This window comes from Lygodium microphyllum, chromosome 30 (assembly GCF_053477565.2).
Source record: "Lygodium microphyllum isolate KBCC chromosome 30, Lygodium_microphyllum_v1.1.10, whole genome shotgun sequence".
NCBI lineage: Eukaryota > Viridiplantae > Streptophyta > Polypodiopsida > Schizaeales > Lygodiaceae > Lygodium > Lygodium microphyllum.
In genome coordinates, this window is record NC_141164.1 from 41,449,274 (window position 1) to 41,473,809 (window position 24,536).

Sequence of the window (24,536 nt, forward strand, 5' to 3'; positions counted from 1 at the left end):
AATATATTTCAGCCACAAAAGCTTCTAAGGAAGCTGTTTGGCTTGGCTATTTGGTCAAGGACTTTGGTCTTTCTTCACGTACTCTAGTGCTTGGTTGTGATAGCGAGAGTGTTGTATGTCTAGCTAAGAATGCTATGTCCCATGCACGTACCAAACATATAGATGTTTGGTACCACTTTATACGACAGGTCTTAGAAGATGGTCTTGTCACATTGACTAAGATCAAAACCCAAGATAACCTTGCAGATGTTCTCACTAAGAGTCTTGCAAAGACTCAACATGAGCATTGCATCTGATTAGTGGGAGTTGGTTAGCTTAAAGGTACCACTTCGGGCCTTTTAGTGGGAGGTTGTTGGGTGTAAAGTTTCTTTGTCTCCGTGTAAAGTTATACGGGTGTGAACACACCCTTATTTGTACCCTAATATATAAATACATTTCATTTTGTGTGTACTGTAACAATCTAGTACACTCATCTTAAGATTCTTTCTCTCTCACACTCAACATTGTTGCTCCACTCCTGACTCGCACTCTCATTACGCACTCATCCCTTCAATTACTTGTATGATTAACTTTACTTTACCATCTGTTTTGAACTTTCTTATTGCTTAGTTGTAGTAGGTTAACCAGAAAGAGGATTGTGGGGTGGTTGAAGGGCACAGTGACAAGCCAAGATGCCATGGAGAAAAATTCCAGCCTCTTGAAAAGCGTTCTGGGCATTGTAATCTTCTGGACTGCTTGGTGATATTTGAAGATGCTTGAAACTGCACAACATTGTTCATAGGAAATAAGCTTTGAATTCTGTGGGAATTGCTTTTTCATAACTAGTTGGCTTGTGCTTTCTTTTAACTAACTTACCAATTCCTCGCTTTATCATGCAGCCCTTGATCAGCTTGTTTCATCCTGTGGGATTGCCCCTTTGCTTTGAGCTACCAACACCCACCCTTGTCTTATTGAGTCTTACTTTAAGTTTAAATTTTCCTTGCCCTCATTGCGAGCTGCTGTCCATGAGTGACATTATTCATTGTTGACTGCTGCAATTCTGGTCTACTTTTCAGTCCTTATCCCTTCAAATTTATTGATCTGTGCACATTGTAGAAAGAAGCTATGGTACTGCATAATCATTGCTGATGCTGCATCACATATCAACACCCCATTTCTAGATATGTTAATGCCTCAAGTGCAAAGCATCTGTTCAGAACTTCGATAATCTTAAAGATCAGTTGTGTATGAGCTTCTGCTTAAGGATTGGTGTAAGAGCAATGTAATACCTTAGGCTATGGAAACCTAAACTTAGAAAATATACTTCCCTACAAATCATACAAGAAATATTTCCCCTACTTGATGATATGGACTTAGTGAGCATTATCATGGCTACCAATAATGAAAATAGAGTCTCTATTACTTTTTCAAAATTGTATACTCCTTATACTGCGTTCATGTTCTTAAGCACAAATTTGTGGGAATTTTATATTGTGAACATTAAATGAGAGATTAAATTTCAAGCATGTTGTACATGAATTTGATCATGTAACTTTGTGTTAAATCGTAGGGTACCATGCTTTCTCTTAGCCCTGTGTTTTCAGCCATCACCCTGTTGTTTTGCAGGTTCCCATTGCTGTGTTTGTTGCTCCGTTGCAGGCACCATTGTCCACATGATCACGGGAATTGATTTGCTTGTGTTTGCAGCCTCTGCAGCTAGATGACAGGTTGTTGCACCTCTCTAGCCTCCTAGCAAGACTTCACAATTGTTTGCAGCCCCATATCTATCCATTCCAGCTGTCATCCTGATCAGCCAGGTGTTGGAACTGCTATGTTTTTGCTGCAGCCTGGTCATACAGTTGCTTTCCTCTTCGTGGATGTCTCCGTCATCACTAACACACTCCTACACTCATTGATCTGCCCTTGAGCATTTTGTATACTCTTACATTCATTCTTGCATTGATTCATTTACTTCAGAGTTCTCTTCTTTCGCTGTTTGTGTTTGTGTTTTTGCATCTTGAGTTTTGAGTTTTGCGTTTTGCATTTAGGGTTTGAGTTTTGCATGTCATTGTCTGAGTCTTTGTGTAGCAGTCGTGGTCATACTTTTTGTGTTTCCTCAGTGCAAACCCTAGTATATCTTCACATGGTATTAGAGCCGGTGCTCTTGTAAAGAGTATCTTGTAGATATTGTGGAAGCTTGGTTTTGTGTGAGGTTCATGAACAATACGTAAGTGATTCATAATGTCTTAGACATCTTCTCGGGATCCCATGATGTCTTATTAGGCTTCTTGATCATTGGAGGGCTTGAGGAGGCATTATGGACTTGGCAAGGAAGACAACACCCCACCTTCACATTCACCTTCACCTTCACCTTCACCTTCTTTTTCTTCTCCTATTCTATGTTTTAGCCTCATGACAAAGGAGATTGAGGAGTACTCGTGCTCCACGTATAGTTGAGCTTACAGCCCTTCCAATATTGCTACTACTTCCGGAGTGGTTGGTGAGATTGATCACCTCTCGGATCATGTAGGACATACATCATTTGGGATGATTGGTGACCCATCTTCTTCATCTTTGCCAGGCTCGGTGTCAATTTCATACAACCCCTTTGAGTCGTATGAATCAAAACCCTCTCTTGTTTCTCCGACTAAGCAGTCAATGTGCACCCTTTGTTTGATGCCCTAGTTTTCTTGGGGTGGGATGCCTTCAAGTAAAAATGGGCTTGATCCTTTTTTCTAGTCCCTTCTTGGTTCCAATTTTGGGCCTAAGAGGGGGTATTCAGCCAAAAATTCCTTATGTATTGATTACCTCCTTAAAACAGCCCCAAAACATGCAAATTACCAAAAGTATCATTAAATAGGGAGCGGTTCTAGAGAGTTTTTGTCTTCCATATACAAAACCCTAATTTGGAAGGATCTTCCAACATCTATAAATAGACAGGCTACCCACCATTCGGCCCTATCCTTTTGTGTAGGTTTCTCGTATTTAGGTGCCATTAGTCGCCGACCATTTGCTGTCTAGCCATGATTGATTGGAGCTCTTCACCTTCGAGATAGGCTGTTCCACCTCTCTAGCCTCGCCAACAGACTTCACGATAGTTTGCTGCCCCAGATTTGCCCATTCCAATTGCCGCCTTGATCAGCCATGTGTCGGAATTGCTGTGTTTTTGCCATAGCTTGGTCGTACAGCCGCTGCCCTGTCCCTGGAGGTCTCCATTAACTTTGATACTCTTGTACAGGTTTGTTTTATTGCCTGCTCCTCTGCTACATCTTTGATTGGTGGTTACAACATTCGAGATTCGTCTCCAGTGGATGTTATACTTGGACACTCATTGCTCTGCCCTTGAGCATTCTATACACTCTTACACTCATTTCTTGCATTGGTTCATTCACTTCAAAGTCTCTTCTTTGTCTGTGTTAGTGTTTTTGCGTTTTGAGTTTAGTATTTTGCGTTTAGGGTTTGAGTTTTGCATGACATTGTCTGAGTCTTTGTGTTTTAGTCGTGCCTATACTTTTTGTTTCCTTAGTGCAAGCCTGACATGCAGCTACTATGAGTGTGGTCTCATCATCTTCTTGCCTAGAAAGGTGCTATCGGCAAATGATTGTGGCTAGTGGTGCAATCATAGACGGAAGGTTTATGTACATGGCATAAATCTTGCATTCTGTGGGATATAGGGATATAAGGAAGCCCACTTCCAAAATTGATGTCTTGACATAATTCATGGAAGATTTATATATTGATGAAATATATTGAATTGAAACAGGCAATTTTGCAGGCAGTTGCTTGCATCGTCACAGATTGCTTCTGAACATCCATGGTGAAACTGCTTGCAGACCCTCTACTGGCTCAAAGGTGCTGGCAATGTCTGTCCACTTTCCCCTATCCAAAAGACTTGAATATACTCTTGAAGACAATGGATTGGTTCAGTAAAGCAGCTGGTATTAACTTGTGAAGACCTAAGGCTTTGCCATTGTGAGAGGCAGAGTAGCACCACCACAAGCATTTGTTACTTCAAACTTGGATTACCCTTTTGGTTGGAATGTGTTAGTGCTAGAGAGCTGCAGACTGAGTCAAGGACAGAACAATAATTGAAGTGGAGGATTGGCAGCTGCCCATTTGTCTAACCCATGTGTGTTCATGCATTTTCTGTCCATTCTCATGGAAGATGTGCAGATTTACTTGCCTTTACAGGTGTGGATTAATGTGCAAATCTCATTTTATACTTACTGATTCCTTTGCTTAGCAATGACCTTGGGCAGAGATGATAGCTGATGTCTTCTACATGCAAAGCCACTGGATTAGATTGGCATTCTATATGATTTGTTTTGCATTTGCAAGCAAATCTCCACATTGTCCTTACTCCACTTGCCTGATTGCAGAGTGGAGGGTGGTCCTTTGCAGTTGAGCATGTAGACCATAGAAACTAGTTACTGGAAACACCCTGAGACTCCACACTTTTGCCATTCTAATGTTTCCATTCTTGTTTCTGTTCCCATTTCTGTTTCTGCCTTTCTCATCCCTATGGTTACTGGAAACTCCCCAAAATTGAACATTAGGCGTGGTCTTTTCCTCAGCTATTGTGACATTGGAATTTGAGTGCACCTTTCAGGCAGTTATGGCAAGAGATTCAAATATTCAGCATTTGTGGTGATTCTGTGTGGCCCCAGAATGACATATGCCTGGATTGGCTTCTCAGAAGGGGTGATCTGCAGGGTTCTACATTTCCAGTACACTCAACATGTTGGATAGCAGAATATGCTAAAGCAAGTGGCATTTGCAAAAGTCGGTTGGCAGTGGAAGACATCTGAAAATGTCAACTGAGATGCATGCTTTGCATTCTTATAGTGGGGTTTCAACTTGCACGAAGATAGATAGTACGAACTGTTGGTCCCAACCTTTACATCTACGATCTGCTGAAGTTTTTTCTGGAGCTCCTACCATATGCATCTTTCTTTGCTCAACATGCTTTTGGGCTCTTTGGATCACCTGGAGGCTGGCAGAAAGAGATTCAGCTTTTATACCACTGCGAGTGCATTGACAAATACTGATACCTTCATCATTTTTTCTGGTTGATAGTATGGACCCTTTGGTTTCATCAACTTGAGCCATGACATTTGCTTTGCTGCTAGGATGGCAATGATGTTTCTTGAATCAGTAGTTCTCTCTTATCTTCTGAAGAAACCCCCCTATTGGAGTTGCAACAAGCGTTGAGTAAAACGAGGTGCTGTTCATCACTTCTTTGGTGATGTTTCGATAAACAATCGTTTGACAATCGAGAAGATTGATAAAACTTGCAGTCAAATCCAGATGGCCAATTAGACACGGGCTAAAGCTGCTTTGGGAATTTGCATTCTCTAGTGGGTTGTGCGTCTTACGCCCTGAAGTGAAGTGTCAAGACCTAGATTTCATTTTTTGGACAACACTTCAGTTTCCTCAATTGGATGTTACATTGATCGTGTGCCCGCTTCATTTAACCTTATATACTTGACACCTGCAGGTCCTGTGCAGGCAAGGAGATGGTCATGGATGGGAAACTAAACGAGTTGAAGTACTTGAAACATACTCTTCAAAAGGTAGGTGGTAATGTATATGGTTTTGCTCGTTACTCTCTCTCTCTCCCCACCCGACAGAAAAAAGACAAAACAAAGCCAAGTCTGGATCCTTATATCATAATGAAGCTACAAAGGTTTATTAATCAACCAATGGTTTTGGAAGGTGAAGGAGCAAAACAATACCTCTGCAATGAAATTAAGAGCTCTTAAGCAGAGTCTGGAAACTTCTGATGGAGCTGTTTCTACGGATGCTATCTTGATGAAGGTCAGTAGTTGCCTGTGCTTTCAGCTTATGCAAGCATTTACAGATTTCATCTCTGATTTGACAAGGATAAAATGTGTCTGAAAACCGCAGCTAAGAGAGTTGAATGCCAGATTGGGAACTGCTGTTACCAAAGAGGGCCGAGGGTCAGATGGCTGATATCACTCGCTTAGGAAATAGATCCTGGGCTGCTTCATGTATGTATGTAGGGGCGGGGCCTAGCGATGGTCTAATAGTTCAGATCAGATAGTGTTCCTGGAAGGTGTATGCAGTCATCATTAGTGAGTTTTTGAAATTTCCTACGCTGGCAGTAATGTTTACAAAAAATTTAATGGTGCTAAGGAACTTTTGCATAGGACTCACCAGGTCCAACAGAATCAGAATCAGATCCATTTCTGATATACCTGTAGCTTCCTGTGCATGTTACTGGGACAGGGTAGCTTATATATAGTAACAGCTCTTCAAATGCCTACCAAATGAATCCCTAGCCATTTACATACAGAGCTTGTACACATCAATCATGCAGTGTGCTGTAAGGGTGCAAAAAGATAGGATTTAGGCACCATCTACATGTATATTGGGCATGTTCACCTACTTTTCCATTACTTGTACATCTTTTGTGAGCTTCTGTGCTTAATTTGTACACGACCAGTTTTGATTTATCTTTATTCTCCTTTTTTAAACCTTTTCCTTTGAAATTATCACCTATCATGCATTGTTTATGTTTGGTGATTAAGAAGCTAAGGAGAGAAATTCAAAGCATGCTATGGTATGCAAGTAACAAAAGCTATTTAATTGTTGTGCAATATAAAAAGGACATGCATATATAGAGACCAAAAATGATACTTGCATTTCATAAAGCAATCTTGAAGCATGCTCCTTGAACCGTTCACTTATATGTTATAAGGTAATAAAATGTTTACTTTTAATGATAAAAATTGGTTTTTGTTCAAAATAATGAATAAGCTTCTCTTAAAAAGGTATTTGTGTAAATTTTATTAAAAATAATGACTACTAACCCTTTAGTTGATTGCGTGTAGTATGCTTCCATTGAGGGAAAAACTCATGCGATTGTCGTTATTTGTGAAAGTTGGATGCACAAATGTAAACTAAACAAGGCTTACACAAGAGTCTAGCATCATGGAGCACAAGCCATTACATGTCATATCTAAAGACTCTAGAAGTCATGCAATGCATTAAAAATTATGTGGTTGCCGCTTTCTATACTCAAGTAGTGATGGCCTCATTCTTGTATTGCTCATCATAGTTGTCAAGGTTGGGGAAGCTTGTGGAAGGAATAAATCATACATGGGATTTGAAGTGCCAAGATTTGTTAACACTTGTTTGACTTTTGCCATGTCAATGCAACCAAAATATAAAATGTCCAATAATGTTATTGTCATTGGTATTTGATCTTTGTAAAAGTTTGCTCAAAGAATCTCACCAAAGAGGTAATCCTACAAACACTTACACATTGGGGATCCTCCCATGCATATGTTATTAGGGGAAAGTGGATCTTCAAGTAAAGTTTCACTTACATGGTGTCTTGGGGAGATGCATGGCTTAGTTATAGTCAGGGGTTCTATTTGAGATGTGATTTTGTTTATTTAGTAGGGTAAGCATGGCATATTCTTTTCCTATACAAATACATGTAGCATTGGTCAATAGTATTAGAAAGAGATCTAGTTTTGGTGTATGCTTGTAGCTTCTTATGCATGTTATTGGGATAGGGTAGCTTGTATATAGTAACAACTCTTTAAATGCCTACAAATGAAATCCTTGCCATTTTCCTTGGCATTCTCATTAAAAGCAAGTACACATTAATTCATGGAGCTTTAATAGTGTGTTGTAAGAGTGGAAAAGGGTAGGATTTAGGCACTATCTACCTCTATATTGGTAATTTTGAAGGGAAACAACCGATACACTCACTTGTTTTGTGGAGATTCCTCATATTCTCATTTTCCATATGCTTGTACATCTTTTATGAGTTTTTTTGCATGATTTTTTTCTATGTAAATTGTTTAATAATATGATGGTAAGACTTGCTTTACATTTGTTATCGAAGAGTCTTGGTTTTGAGTCAATATACAATTTTATATTGTCTTTGGGTCTTTCTTTAGTAGGTTTTTTTACTTGATTTGTTGGTTGATACACCATTTAATAAGTGGTTGAGCATTTTTCTTTAGCCATGTTGCTCACATGAACACTTTTTTTTCATTTGATGCTCTTATATGTGGAGTTCTTTAGTTTCATAATTTTCACTTGTTTCAATTAAAGTCTTTAAAGTTTTTAGTGATATAATTTGTATTAAAAGCAAAAAAGTAGTTGCTCTAAGAGGGGGTTGTAAATGAGTTTTCTAAGCTCATCAAGATTGTAGTAGCAAAAGTAGATAACAAAAAGGCACAAGCAAGTTGTGATCTTACACAATAGGACAGAAGAAACTGACAGTTGAAAGCAAGAAGAATGAAAACAAAAAATGTTTGCAAGAAAGGTAAGGTAGAACGCGGTTTTGGGGGCGATAGGGTGCGTTTACATGGAAAAAACAATAAAAACACATAAAATGGAGCCAAAAATTAATATGACAAAATTCGTGCATCGGAACGAAATCCAACAGAAAGAAAATTTCAGGAAAAACTTGTGGGATAGGGTTGTTATATCAAAACACATTTTCGGCAGGATTAGGAGGCATTCACATGGAAAAAATAGGAAAAACGAGCATAAAAATGCACGAAAAAGTCAATAAAAGAAAATCGGTGGACCGGAATAGGAGGAAGGAAAAAGAAAAATTGTGCAAGAGAGCAAGCCAGATAGAGCTATGGAATTGGAATTGAATTTTGAGGTGGTTAAGGTAGGTTCACATGGAAAAATAGCCAAAAGTATATGCAATAATATCCAAAATACGAAAAATTTAAGAACGGACAAATCATACATCGGAATGATGGGTAGTAAAATGAAAAAATGTCAAAGGGAAGGTATATGTCAAGCGTGTATCAGCAAATCGTTGTTCTGAAGTGAAGAAAATATGTTCGCATGGAAACATATGAAATTAGTAGAAATTTTTTAAAATATGAATAACTCATGATAAGTGGCTTAAAACTAATGGCTGTAAAAAATAAAACATGCTATTTGAAAGGGATGAACATGATTGTAAGGTTAGATTGTAAGTTTGTTGAACAGAGGGTGTGGGCCCATGGAAACACGACAAAACAAAGGATAACGCCACACGGACAAGGGATGATTCCAAGATGAGTTGAAAATGGGACGGGTGGGTGGGGAAGGGACCCTGTCAGGGCGTGACCAGGACATGTATGCTCCAAGTCATTTCATAAGGAGATTTCCAAGGGATATGTAAAGCGGACGTGTAGGGATGCATTCCCACACTTAAGACCTTAATAGATCAGATTGACTATGTGACAGGGGCCTAACACTTGATCAACACCCATACTCGTTCATCTCCACATTTAAAACATGATCTTCTTACAATCAAAAGAGATAGGGCTAGATAAACTTGGCCTGATTTGCAGATAGTCAAGGGTAACCATTGCTGTCACATGAAGGATCATAATTGTCGGCAGGAGGTACCACGGCTCACCACAATATTCATCCATCATGGTAGGGACCACATAGCAACACCTAGGGAGGTAGCTTTGTGGATGAAGTGTTGGTTAGGTTGTCAGTGGTGGCGAGGTATTCATCACTCGGTCTCGACAGCCACTCATGTTGAAATGATAGTTTAGTTGCTCGCCCCATGACTCAGATCACTCGAAAAATAATGATTGAAACCCATAACTTACATCCGGTTGAGAGATAAAAAAAAAGAATGATTTAGAGGGAGTATGCTAATGTGCACAATTGATGGTGCATCAATGTGTCTCAAACCCATTTGGCATAGGTGCAAGAAGGAAGGCTAGGGAGCCTTGTCGTGCAATGCGCCAAATAGAACAAAGTGTATCGTGATGGCGGAGGAGGCCTAGTCTTGTGTGTGCATAGGGAAATAAGAACATACTTGTCTCCAAGTGTCGGAACGTCTCTCAATCCATACCTCTCAATTGATTAAGGGAAAATCAATCACGCTTAGCTCCCCCCCTCTGTCTCATGCTCTATTGATATTTATAGGAGAGCAATCGAGTTTCTCACACCCCCATCGATTGAATCCTCACAGTTACTTGTGCAAATGATATATGCCTTTTGAGTAATTGATGGTGCAATAGTGTATCTTGCCTTGCGTCAGCATATGGTGCGAGAAGGAAGGCCAAGGAGCCTTATAGTGTCGTGCACAAAAAAAAAGTGTGCTTTTGCATTGAGAGACCCATCCTATGCGTGCAACACTCCATACATCTCACCTCTCTATTGGATATAAAGGGCAAAGACTGGTCACTCACTCCACCCTCTGTCTCACACTTTGTTGATGAATATAGAGGGCAACCCATACTCACATCCCCCTCTAGTTAGGATGAAAGCTCACATTGCTTGAGATTTGTCGATGGAGATCGGCTTTGTCGGGTTAATGATGCCAACTTGGATTGGTTGATGAAGAGGCGTACTCAGGGAGGTAGCCAACACGTCCGGTACTTGGATTACACATTGGAAATAACATCTATTGTTGGAGTTAGAAACACTGATGGGGTTGAAGGATTCATCACACCAAGGAAGGTGGCTTTGAAACTTTTTCTGGAAGAGTTCCACTAGTGATTCAGCTATCTCAGACTGTGGGGTGTTACCACAATTTTCATAGCCAACTTCCCGTTCAAGGGGGTGTGCCACATTTTCTTGGAACGAGGCGTGTTATGATAGGGAATTTCTTCATTTTCTTCCATAACAATTTTAATTTTAATATTTTTTTCATATTATCGAGGGTGTTTTCAGATTTTCTCAAAGAATAGGTCGGTATAACAGGGATTGAAGTCCTTTTATCCCATGATCGATATATGTATATATATATTTTTATCTTCTTTTTCATCTTTAAAAAGAGGAGAATGGCAGGAACACCATGCATAAGAACCATCCTGGACATCTTTGCTAACTTCGACTTGGCCATTTTCCTTGTCAAGATCAAGCATAGGATGTGATTGGTAACTTCGACTTGGCCATTGGCTCTGGGGTAGTAGGGTGTGGATTTGGATGGCGGATCTTGTACAACTTTGTCAATTCTTCCAGTGTGTATCTTTGTCACTGACAAGCTTGAGGGGACTATCGAAAAATGGGTGATGATGTTCTTGTACAGGAACAAGGCCACACTATTGCTATCATCCCACTTGAGAGCTTTGGCTTCACACCACTTTGTCACATAGTCTGTACATACCAAGATGTATTTATTCTGTTTTCTTTTGGTTGGTGGATCGATGGGACTAACGAAGTCCGTTCCCCATTCCTCGAATGGCTTTAGGGGAATGATGGGTTGCAGTGGCATAGTGCTAGATTTGGTAGGCTTTCCCATTCGTTGACAAGTATCCTTGTGGAGGGTCAGCCACCAATATCCTAAAGCAAGGCCTTTCTGGCTATCGCTTCTCCTGCAAAGTGTCCACCATAGGGATCATTGTGGCATGCTTTTAACACGATTTCAATCTCTTCTCCTATGACACATCTATGCAATACTTCGTCCTTGTCTTTTCTTGTTCAAGAGCACCACCTAATAGGATGTAGGGGGCTGATTCCAACAGAAGCTTCTTCTTCTTAGGGCTAAAGATACCAGGGGGGTATTGTTGGATTGCCAAGAGGTTGGCTATGTTCTGTGTACCAAGGGGTAATAGTTTTGACTAGAAAAAGGGAAGCATTAGAAAGGTTTGGATCATCTTGCTCTTTCTCATCACTTTGAGGGATTCATGACAGATGATTAGCCATATGACATGGAAGCAATTAGGTTTGGTAATCACTTTAAAGTCAAACTCCTGAAACAGAAGGAGCCATCTCATCATTCTTTCCTTCACATCGGCCTTGTTCATCAGGAAGGATAGGGCCTCATGATCCACATAGAATTTGAGGTGCATCGATAGTAGGTAGTGTCAGAACTTCTCTAAGAAGGCGAACACCATTGCCAAACACTCAAGCTCTATCACGGTATACTTTCATTCTCTATCTGTTACTTTTCGGCTTGCATAGTAGATAGGTTGATCTAACTTTGAAGAGCCCTTTTGGCATAAGACTGCACCTAGGCCTTCGACTGATGCATCAGTATGCACATGAAACTCGTTCATCCAATCAGAAGGTTGTAGGATGGGTGCTTCAATCAGGAACTGCTTCACGGTGTTAAATGCCTCGTCACATTCAATAGTCCATATAAACTTGACATCTTTCCTCAGGAGCTTATGCAGGGGGAACTGCCTTTGTTGCAATAATATCCCACATCGGTAAGGAATCCCCTCAACTATTTGAGGTTGGTTGGCACAGTTAAGGCTGCAATCTTCTCAATCTTTGCAAGGTTTGTCATCGTATCCCTTATGCAGAGACAATGTGGCCCAGAAGAACTTCTGAAGAGACTCCGAAGACGCACTTGTTGGGGTTGACTGAGATCGGTACTCTCAACATTTGTGAAAGCATTGCTCTAGGTGTCCCCAATGCTCATGGATTAGGCTATAGACACAGAAGTCATCTAGGTACACCTCAATGAAGTCATGCAGATGGTTTTGGAATGCAACCATCATCACTCGTTGCAAGGTAGTAGGGGTGTTACAGAGTCTAAACAACATCACTCTGTAAGCATAGGTTCCCCATTCTATTGTGAAGGTTGTTTTGGATTGATCTTCTTCTGCTATCTGGAATTGGTTATATCCACTGAATCCATCCAAGAAGGAATAGAGTTCATGGCCTGCCATTGTGTCCAATAGTTGGTCTATGAAAGGGACATGGAAATGATCTTCTTAGACTTGGAGTTCAGCTTTTAGAAATCCACACATATTTGCAGCTTTCCATTCTTCTTGGGTACTACTAGGATGGGCGAAACCTTACACTATTGGCCATTGGATAGATAAACTTAGCTTCAAGGAGGTTTAGTAATTTGGCCTTCACTAGGGCAAAGTAATTTGGATTCATGTGCCTCTGTCTTTGCCTCACAGGCTTGGCATCACGCTCTTGGTCGATGTGATGTTGGCATATTGTAGGATCAATTCCCTTCAAATATTTGTACAACCATACAAACACGTCCAAGTTCTCCTTCAGCAGGTCATGCAAGACCTTTCTTCTTCTAGAAGATTGATACCCACATTCAGGTGGCGTTTGGTACCATTTGCATCCACAAACATTAATTGCTTTTCTCCTTTTACTTCATGGATGAATGTTCCACGGATGGCTTCTACGTATAGATTCGACTCCTTCAAGGGAGTAGTCTCCTCTTCTGATGATTCATTGGAACTGACTTCCTCTTTCAATGAGGTCTCTTCTTGCTCCTTGGGATACTGGAAGGGTATCATTGTTGTTTTGGGTTTGGTTTGGGGATTAGTTAGTTCTTGGCTCGAGCACTCGTCTTTTGAGGATACATCCAAGAACATTACATAACAGGAACCTTCTACATTTTGTTTGAGCTGCCGAGCTGGTGGTTGTTGGCAAGGTGCATCATCATTATCTTCTCATGAGAAGGGTGCATTAGGGTAGCAAGAACCACTACTGAAGGAAGGCTTATTCTTCTTAATCCATTTCATATGGATATGTTGCACATGATGTGACTCATTAGTTAGTCCAAAAGGTACCAAAGTTATTCTGTCTAACATCATGGGATTTTCTGCTTCTGGAACTTCTTCCTCTTTTGTGCCTTTTGCGGAGTATGATAAACTCTTCTAGCTTGCTTTCATAATCTTCTTCTTCACTGTTATCATTGTTCTCTTCAAATTTTGTTTCTGCCTCTGTGGGGGCTTTGTAACATAGAAACATGCTCTTTGTTATATCTTCTGTCTCAGCCTTTACTTATGCGTTAGCCTCTGCTTCTACTTCTGCAACAGCCATGTAATAGGGAGAACAATACATCCACGCTTCTATCTCGCTATCAGAGGTGACTTCAAAAGTCAATTCGGGTTCAGGTAGGAGGTATTCACCCATTGACAAAGACTTGGCTTCTTTCGACAGTTGGCTTACATTGCCCACTGTCTAGGATTGTTCCTCTATTTTCTTGGGAAAGATCTGTTTGACGTCATCTTCATCCCCTGATGTGCCATCTATTATGTCACTGCTGGAAGAGTCTGTTATGACTTTTATCTCTTCTCTATCTTTATATAATAATTTATTTTTATTATTTATTAATCATTTCTTTCATGTCGCAGATTAACACACCACGTATACTCTCAATTATTTCAAATCAAAAACACCCTGTTTATATGGATATTTTCTTTAACAAGAAGAAAATTAAATTGTTTTTTTATATTTCTAGAAAAGTTGCTAAAACATAAAAAATTTGACTTTCAACTTTTCCATGGAAAAAATCATAATTTTTGTTGATACTTAACATAATTTTTTTAAAATGAAAACTGAAATTTTTACTTTAAAATAACAATTTTTTATTTTTTTCAACATGTTAAATGATCTCCAAATATTATCAAAAATTTCACCAAACTTCCAACATTATAGACTTCATAGCAGGTGCAATACCTGCTACTTCGAAATAATCCTCCATGGATTCGATCCAGATCTCGGCATCAGCTAGGGAATGGGGCAATACCCACATTTATCTTACCTTTTTCTTCCAAGAGTAGCAACATCTGCACCTCTTCACCTTCAGGAGAGGTACTTCGGCATCCTCTATCTCCTAGACTTCTGGTCCTATCTTTGCAACTGTCTTTGTAGCTCTTTGTGGCTATGTAGTGCTCTGTACTACATTGTTCTGCTTTGTACTATTTTGTTTCTCCTTGGGAAGATTAAACTTCACAGATTTAGAAGAGAGAATGTTCTCTTTTAGAACTGCAGGTTCTTCTTTCTTTGCAAGCATTATTGCAGCAACCTCCAATCCCACCAAATTGGAAGCAGGTCCTTGGATCTTCTGTTGAGTCTCAAGAGTAGATTTTACAGGAGCAAGACTTGGACAGTCTTTTGTACTGTGGCCTTCTACTTTGCATCAATTGCATAAGGGTTTATAGTCCATAGACCTTCTAGGATTTGGATAGTTTGGTGAGATATGATCATTTTCTCCACATCTCTAACACTTTACCTCTGATCTTTGGCCACTGCCAGATTGTCGTCCTCTGTAACTTTGAGAGGGAAACCTCCTTGAACACCATATTGGGGAATATGGGAATTTCCAATAAGTTTGGGACACATGGTCAAATCTTTGGATTTGTCATAACTTGAACACTATAACTCCAAATCGAGCGCTCTATAGCTCAATAGATTCCATTTTTCAAGCGCTTTCCAATGATAGGTCACATTATATGGTTTTGAGAAACTTATGGGCATGTTATTCGAGTGCCACCTTTTTAGTATTCAAAAAATGGGTATTGGGAGATTCCCAAACTCACTAATATTGTGTTCTTGGGCCAAAATAAGGATCGAACTCCCTACGCTTTGGTCCAACGTCTTGAGTGGTCATCTTGGATTCTAGCAAGTTGAATCTTGCTTTTTCATCTTTCTTCCTTCTTTCATGCATCTCCTTCAAAGAGCATATATCTTCTGTGTGGTTCTTCCTCAAATAGTACGAATAGAAGGCTCTAGGGATGGTTGGTTTTCAGGTACATTGAGTGGCTAAATGTCTCGCTTGATGGCACTTTCCACACCATGTATTAGATTGCATCACATCTCTTTCACCTCTTGCAAGACTAAATATGTTGGCTGTATTGACCTTCAACATTTGTAGTTGTTCTGTGATCACATCCACCAACTCCTTGATGCTTGCAACTAAATTGGATAGGTAGTCCTTCAAAATTTCACCTCCTGGAGTACTTGCAATAGGGTTTTGGAAGCTTTTGTGATCACTGCATAAATTGGTTGGGTTGATCCAAAGGTTCCTGTGTTTTAGTTTTGATTCAGAGCTCCTGTTGAGACTAAGGGTTGTTGGTTCTAGTTGGTAGGGTTCCACTGTTATTGTTAAGTCACCAATGGGGGAACTATTTGAGGCCATTTTTGTGGTTGAATCATCATTTGAGGCAATGTCGTCTACGGCCATTGTGGATTTGGTGCAATGTACTGTGGCACTGTTTGCATCTGGGAGTAGGGATAGGGAATTATCCCTGGGACTGCATTTGGTGGGTATGCCATTCCTGGAATGGGAGAAGGTAGGAATGCTCTTCTTGAGGTCATTGACAACCTTGCTTCAACTTCATCATACGGTATTGCACCTTCCATTGCATCTTGCAGGTTAGCTGGTCTTCTCAATTCCACAAACTTATGAGCTTCTGGTTGTAGGTCTCTAAGGAAAAATGCCTTTTGAATGTCTTCATCCAAATGATGGTTGGTCCATCTTTTTAGTATGGATTCCATTCGTGAGACACAGGCTTCCACCCATTCACTAAAGGACTGACTTAGGTTCATTAACTCCTCTCGCATCCGCTCTTCAAAACCTTCACGTCTGAATTTAGTGAGGAAGGCCACTCCCATGTGCCAAAAGTTTTTGCTGCTTGTCTCTCATACCACTGAAACGCCTCGCCTTTGAAAGTGGCAAGAAATATCGCCAACCAATGCTCAGGGGTTTTGGAATTGTTAGCTAAAAATGCTACCATGAATTTTGCTACATGAAGATCAGAGTCTTCATTGTACTCTCCCTTAAAGATGGGCAACATGACTACATTTGCTGGCTTGTCATCAATATTTCTAGGACGGATTTAACTAGAAAGGGGACCTTGAGTCACCATGGAAATTTCTGTAAAGAGTGCTGCTAGTAGGGCGTCAAAGGAGGCTTCTGCTGTGCTGCTAGCTTGTCTCGGCTTTGTTTTTTTCCTTCTCTCTTCTCATGTACTTCTGGACTTGTTCTAGTGCTTACCTCTTGATTGCGTCATTCATCAGAAAGTTAGCTCCACATAGTTTGTCTATTCTCCACAGAACCGAATCAAAGGGGGCTTTAGTCTCTCTAGAGGACTCTCTGGCCAACATTTCTTCTACTTCTTTCTTTTCAAAGTCTCTGAATTTAGCTTTTAGTCTGCTATAAAGGGGAAGGTGTTTGGTTCTGAAGGTATCAAAACTCATTCTTCTGAGTATAATTATGGTGCCATCATCATAGTAATGCCAACTTCTAATGGTTTCAATAGTGTATGTTGTGAAAAATACTCTATCAACTAGCTTCTAGTGGGTTGCTAATTGGACAATGCACCATGCATCCCACGTATCCTGTTGTTGAGCATCCACGAACAAATTCCAACTCTTTTCTTTCTTGTTTTCATGAACTTCCACTGACCATAACTCCTGAAACTTCTTCATGATCTCCCACTTGGTGATGTTTGGAAACTTCTCAATGAATTCTAAATCTCGCATGGGTGATCATTCTCTCTATTTTTACACTTCAGTTCGTTCCCAAACAGTTTGCTACTAAGATGCACGCCTCTGTTGCTTCAACAAGGAGAGGAAATAGTCCACCACATAGAGTTTGCATCATGATAGTAACATGTTTCCACCATTGTGGGATGAACTTCTTACAAAAAGTAGATTTGGCAATGAGAATCTCCAATTCTTTAGTGATAGAAGAAACTTTGCAAGCATCGATTGAATTCTTCTCCTCTTGGCAATGCCATTTCCTTCATTTTCAGCCTCTTCTGATGCTTATTGATGGAAATTTTCCTTAGCTGCATACAAAACATGGAGCTCCAATAGGAACACTAAGAAAATAGATATTTTAGTACAAGAAAAGATATCTTGTATCATCAACAACCATCTTTTTCATATTTGATATATCACAACAATGAAAAGAACACCAGGAACAAGGAATCTTCATATAGCTTTATAGAAAAAATTCTTCCATGGCTTTAACTTGAAAAAAATTAATTATGCTCTTCATATTATTTATATAACTCATCAAGAAACTACAAAGACATAAGAGAATACACCACTTTGAACGGAAATCATCACATAGTATTCTTCTTCAAAGGTTCCATAGCTTTCTTTGACAATCTCTCACTCATAGATACATTGTTTTGTATAAATTTGGCTATCTCTCACTCTCTCATACATGGTCTCTCTCAATTGTACAATGAGATAATAAAAAACAAGCCTTCATAACCCCTATTAGGTCATGGATACCCCTCCCAAGAGGTATGTTTGATATGCAAGGTCACTAGAGCCACTACAGTGTCTCTTCGTAGCTCCATAGTATCACTGTCACTTCAATCTTTACTTCAAGTCTTCAATAGCTACTTCTTTCACTTCTTTGAGCTATTTTAAACTTATATTCATCTCTTCCCAAGATTAGAAAACTTTTCCAAGCTACACATTCATCCATCATTACACTTACAGAGGCGTACAGAACAGAACAAAACAGAACATAGATAGAGGATCTACAAAAGGTCATCAGAAAGCCTTGAGCTCACTTAAATCTCTCAAAACAATCAAGAATCAACCAATAAGATTCGAAAAACTCTCAAACTTCATCAATCATTATTCCAATCCCTCATATAGAAGGAAAATAGAGCAAAATAGAAGCTCAATAGACTTAAATAGAACCAATCAAACATTAATAGGACATCACAAAACATGTTAGAACATCATATCTCCACTATAAACCATCATGAGCTTCCAAAACCTAATCAGCCTATTCCAAAACACTCTCAAATACTTCCAAAATAACTAAACATCATTCAAAATCTATAAAGAATCAACCAAAAAATCAAGTTATCTCAACCCTCAACATGTAGGTTGTTGAATCTTGAACCTAGTAAAAAACAAGGTTTTCATGCTTATTAGGTTATGGAGAAAGTTCAAGATGTAATAGAAAACTGTGATAGAAAACTTGTGAAAAACATATATTTTGGAACATAAATGTTTTCAAAACCACGTTGGAGGACAAAAGATAATCCTAATTATCACCCTAGAACTTGTTTGGCCCTAAAAACTAGTAGAGAATGGATTGGACATCAATAGAAGTATTTGAAACCATGAAAAACAAACCCTAGTAGTACTCAAAGGCAAAGAGGAGAGGATGCGAGTATCTAATGTTTGTTTTTTTATAGTAGTTTTGCAAGGACTTAAGAAGATCTTATGGTGAAGAATCAAACAAAAGAATGTTACAATAGGTTTGTTCATAATTCCTTGAACTTAGCACCCATTGGGGGAATACATTGAACAATACATTGCATAGGTTTATGAGCACTATACTGGAGATTCAGATACCCCTATTTCTCAATTACAACTATGCCATTGGGAGAAGATACACTTGATTGCACCTTTTTTTATGTGTTTCATGGCATGAGGCCTCGTGAGGCTATACTCAACAAAATTAGAAGCACAAGCATATGGGAGTAGACCTGAATTGTGCACACAACTTTTGGCACATCATATAGGGAAATCCTTGCTCTCAATAGGAACCTTGGGGATAGTGACTAAGGTGAAAGGGTGAGAAAGAGGGCCATGTAGGTCTCCATCAATTGCAAGATGGATTCTTCAATTTTATTGAAATTGTCACTATAAGTGCTAGCAAGAGAGCGTTGATGCACACATCATAGATACTAGTCACTATTCCAATGCATCCATCTCTCTTTTGAAATTGTGCCCTTTCTAAAGCATGAGTGACTTATGTATCATGTTGAGATGGAAACCTCAACAAGTGCAGACATTGATGATGGATTGCGTGGTTAAATGGGCCCTCACGTCTATAGTTAATATGTTAGTGGTCATTATGATCCTCACGTGGTCTCTAACTTATCACCTATTATATTTAGTTTGTTGCACCTATCTACAACTGGCATAGTTATAGTGCTAGTCGATTAGTATAGTCAATTATGCATTGTTTGACTTAGTAGGCCACTTTCCTTTATGTTGTATCTTATCTATACTTTGCGTACATTGTATCGTGTGAGGAGGAAGAAGAAAAAACCAGCAAGAAAAGATTTTGGCCACCATCTCTCTTGTTATGTTCTTGAGTGAGCTTTCTCTTGTGTGTATGGTATGTGCTCTTCCACTCTTTCTCTTGGATAGTGCTTGTGGAGGCACCGGAAGTAGAGTGGAGCATAAATCTCGGATTTTTGTGAGATTTAGTGTGTGAATAGAGCATTGTATATTTTGCAAATAAGCTCTTTAGGGATTTTCCATTGCTTTGTTGGGCATTTGAGGTTGTTTTGGGTGCCTTTTTAGAGCTGTAAGGTTGTGGACAACAACTGCAGGGCATATTATGATTTTGATTGTGTTGACCAAAAGTGGGTGCACAAGTTACAGATATCAAATTTGTAAGTTTTGAGGTATTTTCTAAGAAGAAAACACAAGTTTTATTTGTAACTAGATTGCAGATTACATGTATTGTTAATGAGTAGTCAATGAAAAAGACTGCTTGGTGTATTACTATACACTTGTTGTGAAAGATTACAGAAGACTTACTTGCTATTTTGTATCATTCTTGGGATAATGGTAGAGAACAATGGAAATCCCATCATTGAGAAGTTGGACAAGAACAACTATCCATCATATGGAAGTTTCATGTGACAAACTTCCTTATTGGAAAAGGCCTTTACGAGTTTGTTTCAGGTGAAGAAAATAAGCCAAAACTGAGTAACCCTGCGACTGCAACAAAATGAATTAAAGGCATGGAAAGAATGGAATGCAAATGACAAAAAGGTAATGTGTTGGATATTTGCAATTATTGATAATATTATGCTAGACATATTAGAAATGTAAAAACTTCACATGCAACTTGGACAGCTTTTGAGAATATGTTTTCAATAAATACAAAGGTACAAAAGATTCAACTCAAGCATGAGTTGACTACTTTGAAGGAAGGAAAAATGTTTGTCAATAAGTATGTTTTGAAGGTAAGGAGAATTGTAGATACTTTGGCAATGATTGATGCAGTGCTTGATGATGATGATTTAGTTTCATCTACTTTGGGTGGTCTTAATAATGAGAAGGCTTGAAAATCATTTATCACTTCTGTATATTTATGAAAGCCATTTCTAGATTTTGATGAGTTAGTTACTTTTATGATTATCGAAAAGATCAATATGCAGGGTGACTCATCTGAAAGAAATAGTGAACATGTCCAAGTATTTTACTCAAGTTCAGGAAAGGGGGATATGGCAAATCCTCTTCAAAAGGCCGTGGTATGGAACGTGTTGGTGATAACTAGCAAAACATGTTAAATCAACAATTCAGTGAAATATTAGCTTTAGAAGATCATGAAAACTTTAGAGGCAAGGGGAGCTCTAGAGGAAGAGGTGGATGGCAGAATAGAGGTTCTAGCAATTATGGTATCATTTGTCATTATTGTGGAAAAATAGGTCATATTGCATCCCATATTTATGCTAAGAAAGATGATATACATAGTGGTAAGTTGTTAAAGGAAACTATACACAGTCTTCACAATAAAATGAAGAAAAAAAAAGAGCATTTGTTTGTTATGCATCATATAATGAATACTTTTATAGGAAAGGGGATGAATGATGATGTATGGTATGTTGATTTAGGTGCATCTAACCATATAACCAGTCATGATTAATGGTTTGGGGAGATACATCTTTTACAAAATCCAAGTTATGTGTAGTTGGGTGATGATTCATGCCACCCAACTTCACACATTGGAAAGGTTTCCTTGTCGTTGCATGATGGCTAGACAAAGAGTCTGTCAAATGTCCTACATGTGCTATCAATCACAAAGAATTTAGTGTATGCTGACCAAACGGTAGAGCAAGGGTTATAGGCTTGATTTAATGCAAAATGTTGTTTTGTAGAAGACTTTAATGATAAGTGTAGGTTGGTCATAAAAGGAAGTAGAGTTGATCACATATTCACTTTGGATATTGGAATTCCTACTATGAATGTTGCTACGTATCCTAAAGGAAAAGAAGTGGTTGCAGACATTGACATGCAGCATAAACATATTGGACATGCAAATATGTAAAGATTGAAATTAATGCAGTCCAAAGGATTGTTTACAAGGTTTCTTGCTCTTAGAGTTGCAAAATTTCATAAAGTGTGAAGCATGTTAGTTTGATAAGTAGGCAAGATAGCCTTTTTGCATGACAGAGACACGAGCAAAAATATACTTGATGTTGTGCATACGGATGTTTGGGACCTACACAGAACATATCTCTGGGTGGTAGCAAATACTTTGTCACGTTTATTGATGATTGTTAAAGAAAGCTATGGATATTTTTTATGAAGGAAAAGAGTGATGTATTTGAGCTCTTTAAAAATTTCAAGGTTGTTGTTTGGAAGGTAGATATTTGAGATCAAATGGATGTTTGGGACCTACATAGAACATATCTCTAGGTGGTAGCAAATACTTTGTCATGTTTATTGATGATTGTTAAGTTTATGAAGGAAAAAGAGTGTTGTGTTTACAGATGCTTGGGACCTACACATAACATATCTTTGGGTGGTAGCAAATACTTTGTCATGTTTATTGATGATTATTCAAGAAAGCTATGGATATTTTTTATAAAGGAAAAGAGTGATGTATTTGAGCACTTTAAAACTTTCAAGGTTGTTGTTTGGAAGGTAGGTATTTGAGATTAGATGGAGGGGAAGAGTACCTCTCTAATGAGTTTAGTGACTTTTTGAGCTCTCATGGATAAAGATATAGTTTACTTTTGCAAGTATACCCTACAACAAAATGGGGTTGTTCCATAATTGTAGTTGATGAGATGACTCTCGAAGAAAGCTTTACAAGCAAGAAGCCCGATGTGTCACACTTGAAAGTGTTTGGTTGTATTACCTATGTTCATATGCCAGACGATCTACAAAAGAAGCTTTATCCAAAGGCTAAAAAATGTATCTTTATTAGATACTCTTTAGAGTAGAAATGATATCATTATTATAACCCTCACAAGTGAGCTCAGAGTGAGTAGGGATGTTATTTTTGATGAGATGAGCAATTGGTATGTATCTAAGGGTGATGCATTGGATGATGACGATCATCATGATAGTCATATGTAGAAAGAAAAGTAAGAATCATAGAGTCTTATTGGACCAAAAATATCTTTTGGTACTACATCTATAGTTAGCCCTTGGTCTAGGAGACTAAGGAGTAGCCCCACATCTTTAAGTGCATCTACAAGTGTTGCAAGTAAAGACAAAGGGAAGAAGAAAGTGTTGAATGGTAATGATGCATTTACTAGTCATTTGGGATTTGATGGATATTTTAGTGGTGGTTCAAAGAGTTTGGATGATGAGCTTGGTATTCATTTAGTTAGGGTACCAAGTGTATAGAGAGTACATGGTAATGTAAATGCTCCACTGATATCAATTAAAGCATCTTACTTTACACTGACACTAGCCAATGTTTAGTCATACTACCCTCTTGATGAGCCTATCGTTACACAAATCCCTTCAAGCATCACTAGGATGATACATGGATTGTAGCCACGATATTGTTTGTCACATAATCAAATGCCAATAAATTGCTATGGGTGTCACTTCTATGCAATGCAATGAAGGATGATGCCACTTATGCCATAGAGGGAATAGAATAAGCCACATTAGTGATTCTAGCATTGCTTAATCATTTTTTTAAGAAAAACATAAGCATACTCTCACTCTCTCTCTTCACAAAGACCTCTAATGTCTCCCCCTCAATCACATACTCTCTTCACTTAGTCCCTTCGTCACACTTTCTCCCTCCTTTCCTAGTGCATAGTGAAGAAAGGATCAGGGACATGAACACAAAGATTGTGAGTGTAGAAGGCATCATAATTTCTCTCTTACACACATGGTTGAGTTTTTCTTATCTTTTGTTGATTTGTCAACATTTAACCTATGATGCAATTCTCTCTGGGACTAAATAATATTAAGATTTCTTTATTCTCTATTAAAAAATATGTTAATAATCAATTCTATCTATTCATGTGATGTCACAAATATTTTTCAAAATGTATCATAAAATCTTAGTTTCTTTCAATGTTTTGTTGTTTTTATGCATCCATAGGAGGTAGAAATGAATGCATAGAATCCGTAAAATTTCAAAATGAATATATATAGCGTAAAAATGACAAAAACATATGAATGATTGGCATTCAATGTATCAATAGATATGCCTTACTATACTCTAAAAGGAAGCACATAGGTGGGATATAACTCTCCATTAAAGACCAAAATGATTGATCGAGGAAGCTATTTGTATCATTGCATGTACGACATGAATACAAGCATGTGTATAAGACTTGAACCAACGGACTGAGATACATGATGAATTTGCAAAGCCTTATTCGATCCTTAGAGATACTATGCAAAGAATCAATGGATCCAAAAGATCTACACAAGTATATCCTTTGACTAGGGAATGATCACCCATAGAGGGTTTTTAACAAACCTATATATATAATTCTACTATCATTAAAAGTAAGGAATGATCACCCATAGAGGGTTTTTAACAAACATATATATATATATATATATATATATATATATATATATATATATATATATATATATATATATATATATATATATATATATATATATATATATATATTCTACTATCATTTAAAGATGAGTAGGAGTGAGAGAGAGAAAAGCACAAGTGAAAGCAAGAGTAATGACTATGTAGATTTGAATCTAAGAGAGTAATACTAGTATGTGGAAACTCCAATAGTCACAATGTGTGACTTGCCTTCTATTGAGATGCCGAGCTCTATATGAGCTGGCATCCATTATGTGCCTTGGTGATGTGGCATGATATTATTCATTGGTGTGTTAGG

The 24,536-nt window shown here is 38.4% G+C and overlaps 2 protein-coding genes across 4 annotated transcripts in view; one reads left to right on the forward strand and one right to left on the reverse strand.

Moving 5' to 3' along the window:
• Positions 1–6,455, forward strand: part of EMB3006 (embryo defective 3006) — a 56,388-nt gene extending 49,933 nt beyond the window's left edge. For all 3 annotated transcript variants that reach the window (XM_087672672.1, XM_087672674.1, XM_087672673.1), the window contains 3 exons: positions 5,477–5,552; positions 5,695–5,796; positions 5,887–6,455. In XM_087672672.1, the coding sequence (XP_087528798.1) occupies positions 5,477–5,552; positions 5,695–5,796; positions 5,887–5,952 (244 nt within the window). In that variant the 3' untranslated portion in view covers positions 5,953–6,455. The remainder of the gene's footprint in view (positions 1–5,476; positions 5,553–5,694; positions 5,797–5,886) is intronic.
• LOC148009780 (uncharacterized) overlaps positions 6,023–24,536 on the reverse strand; it is a 79,776-nt gene continuing 61,262 nt past the window's right edge. Inside the window, 2 exon segments of the mRNA XM_087672829.1 lie at positions 6,023–6,048; positions 6,157–6,262. Of these exon segments, the coding sequence (XP_087528955.1) occupies positions 6,023–6,048; positions 6,157–6,262 (132 nt within the window).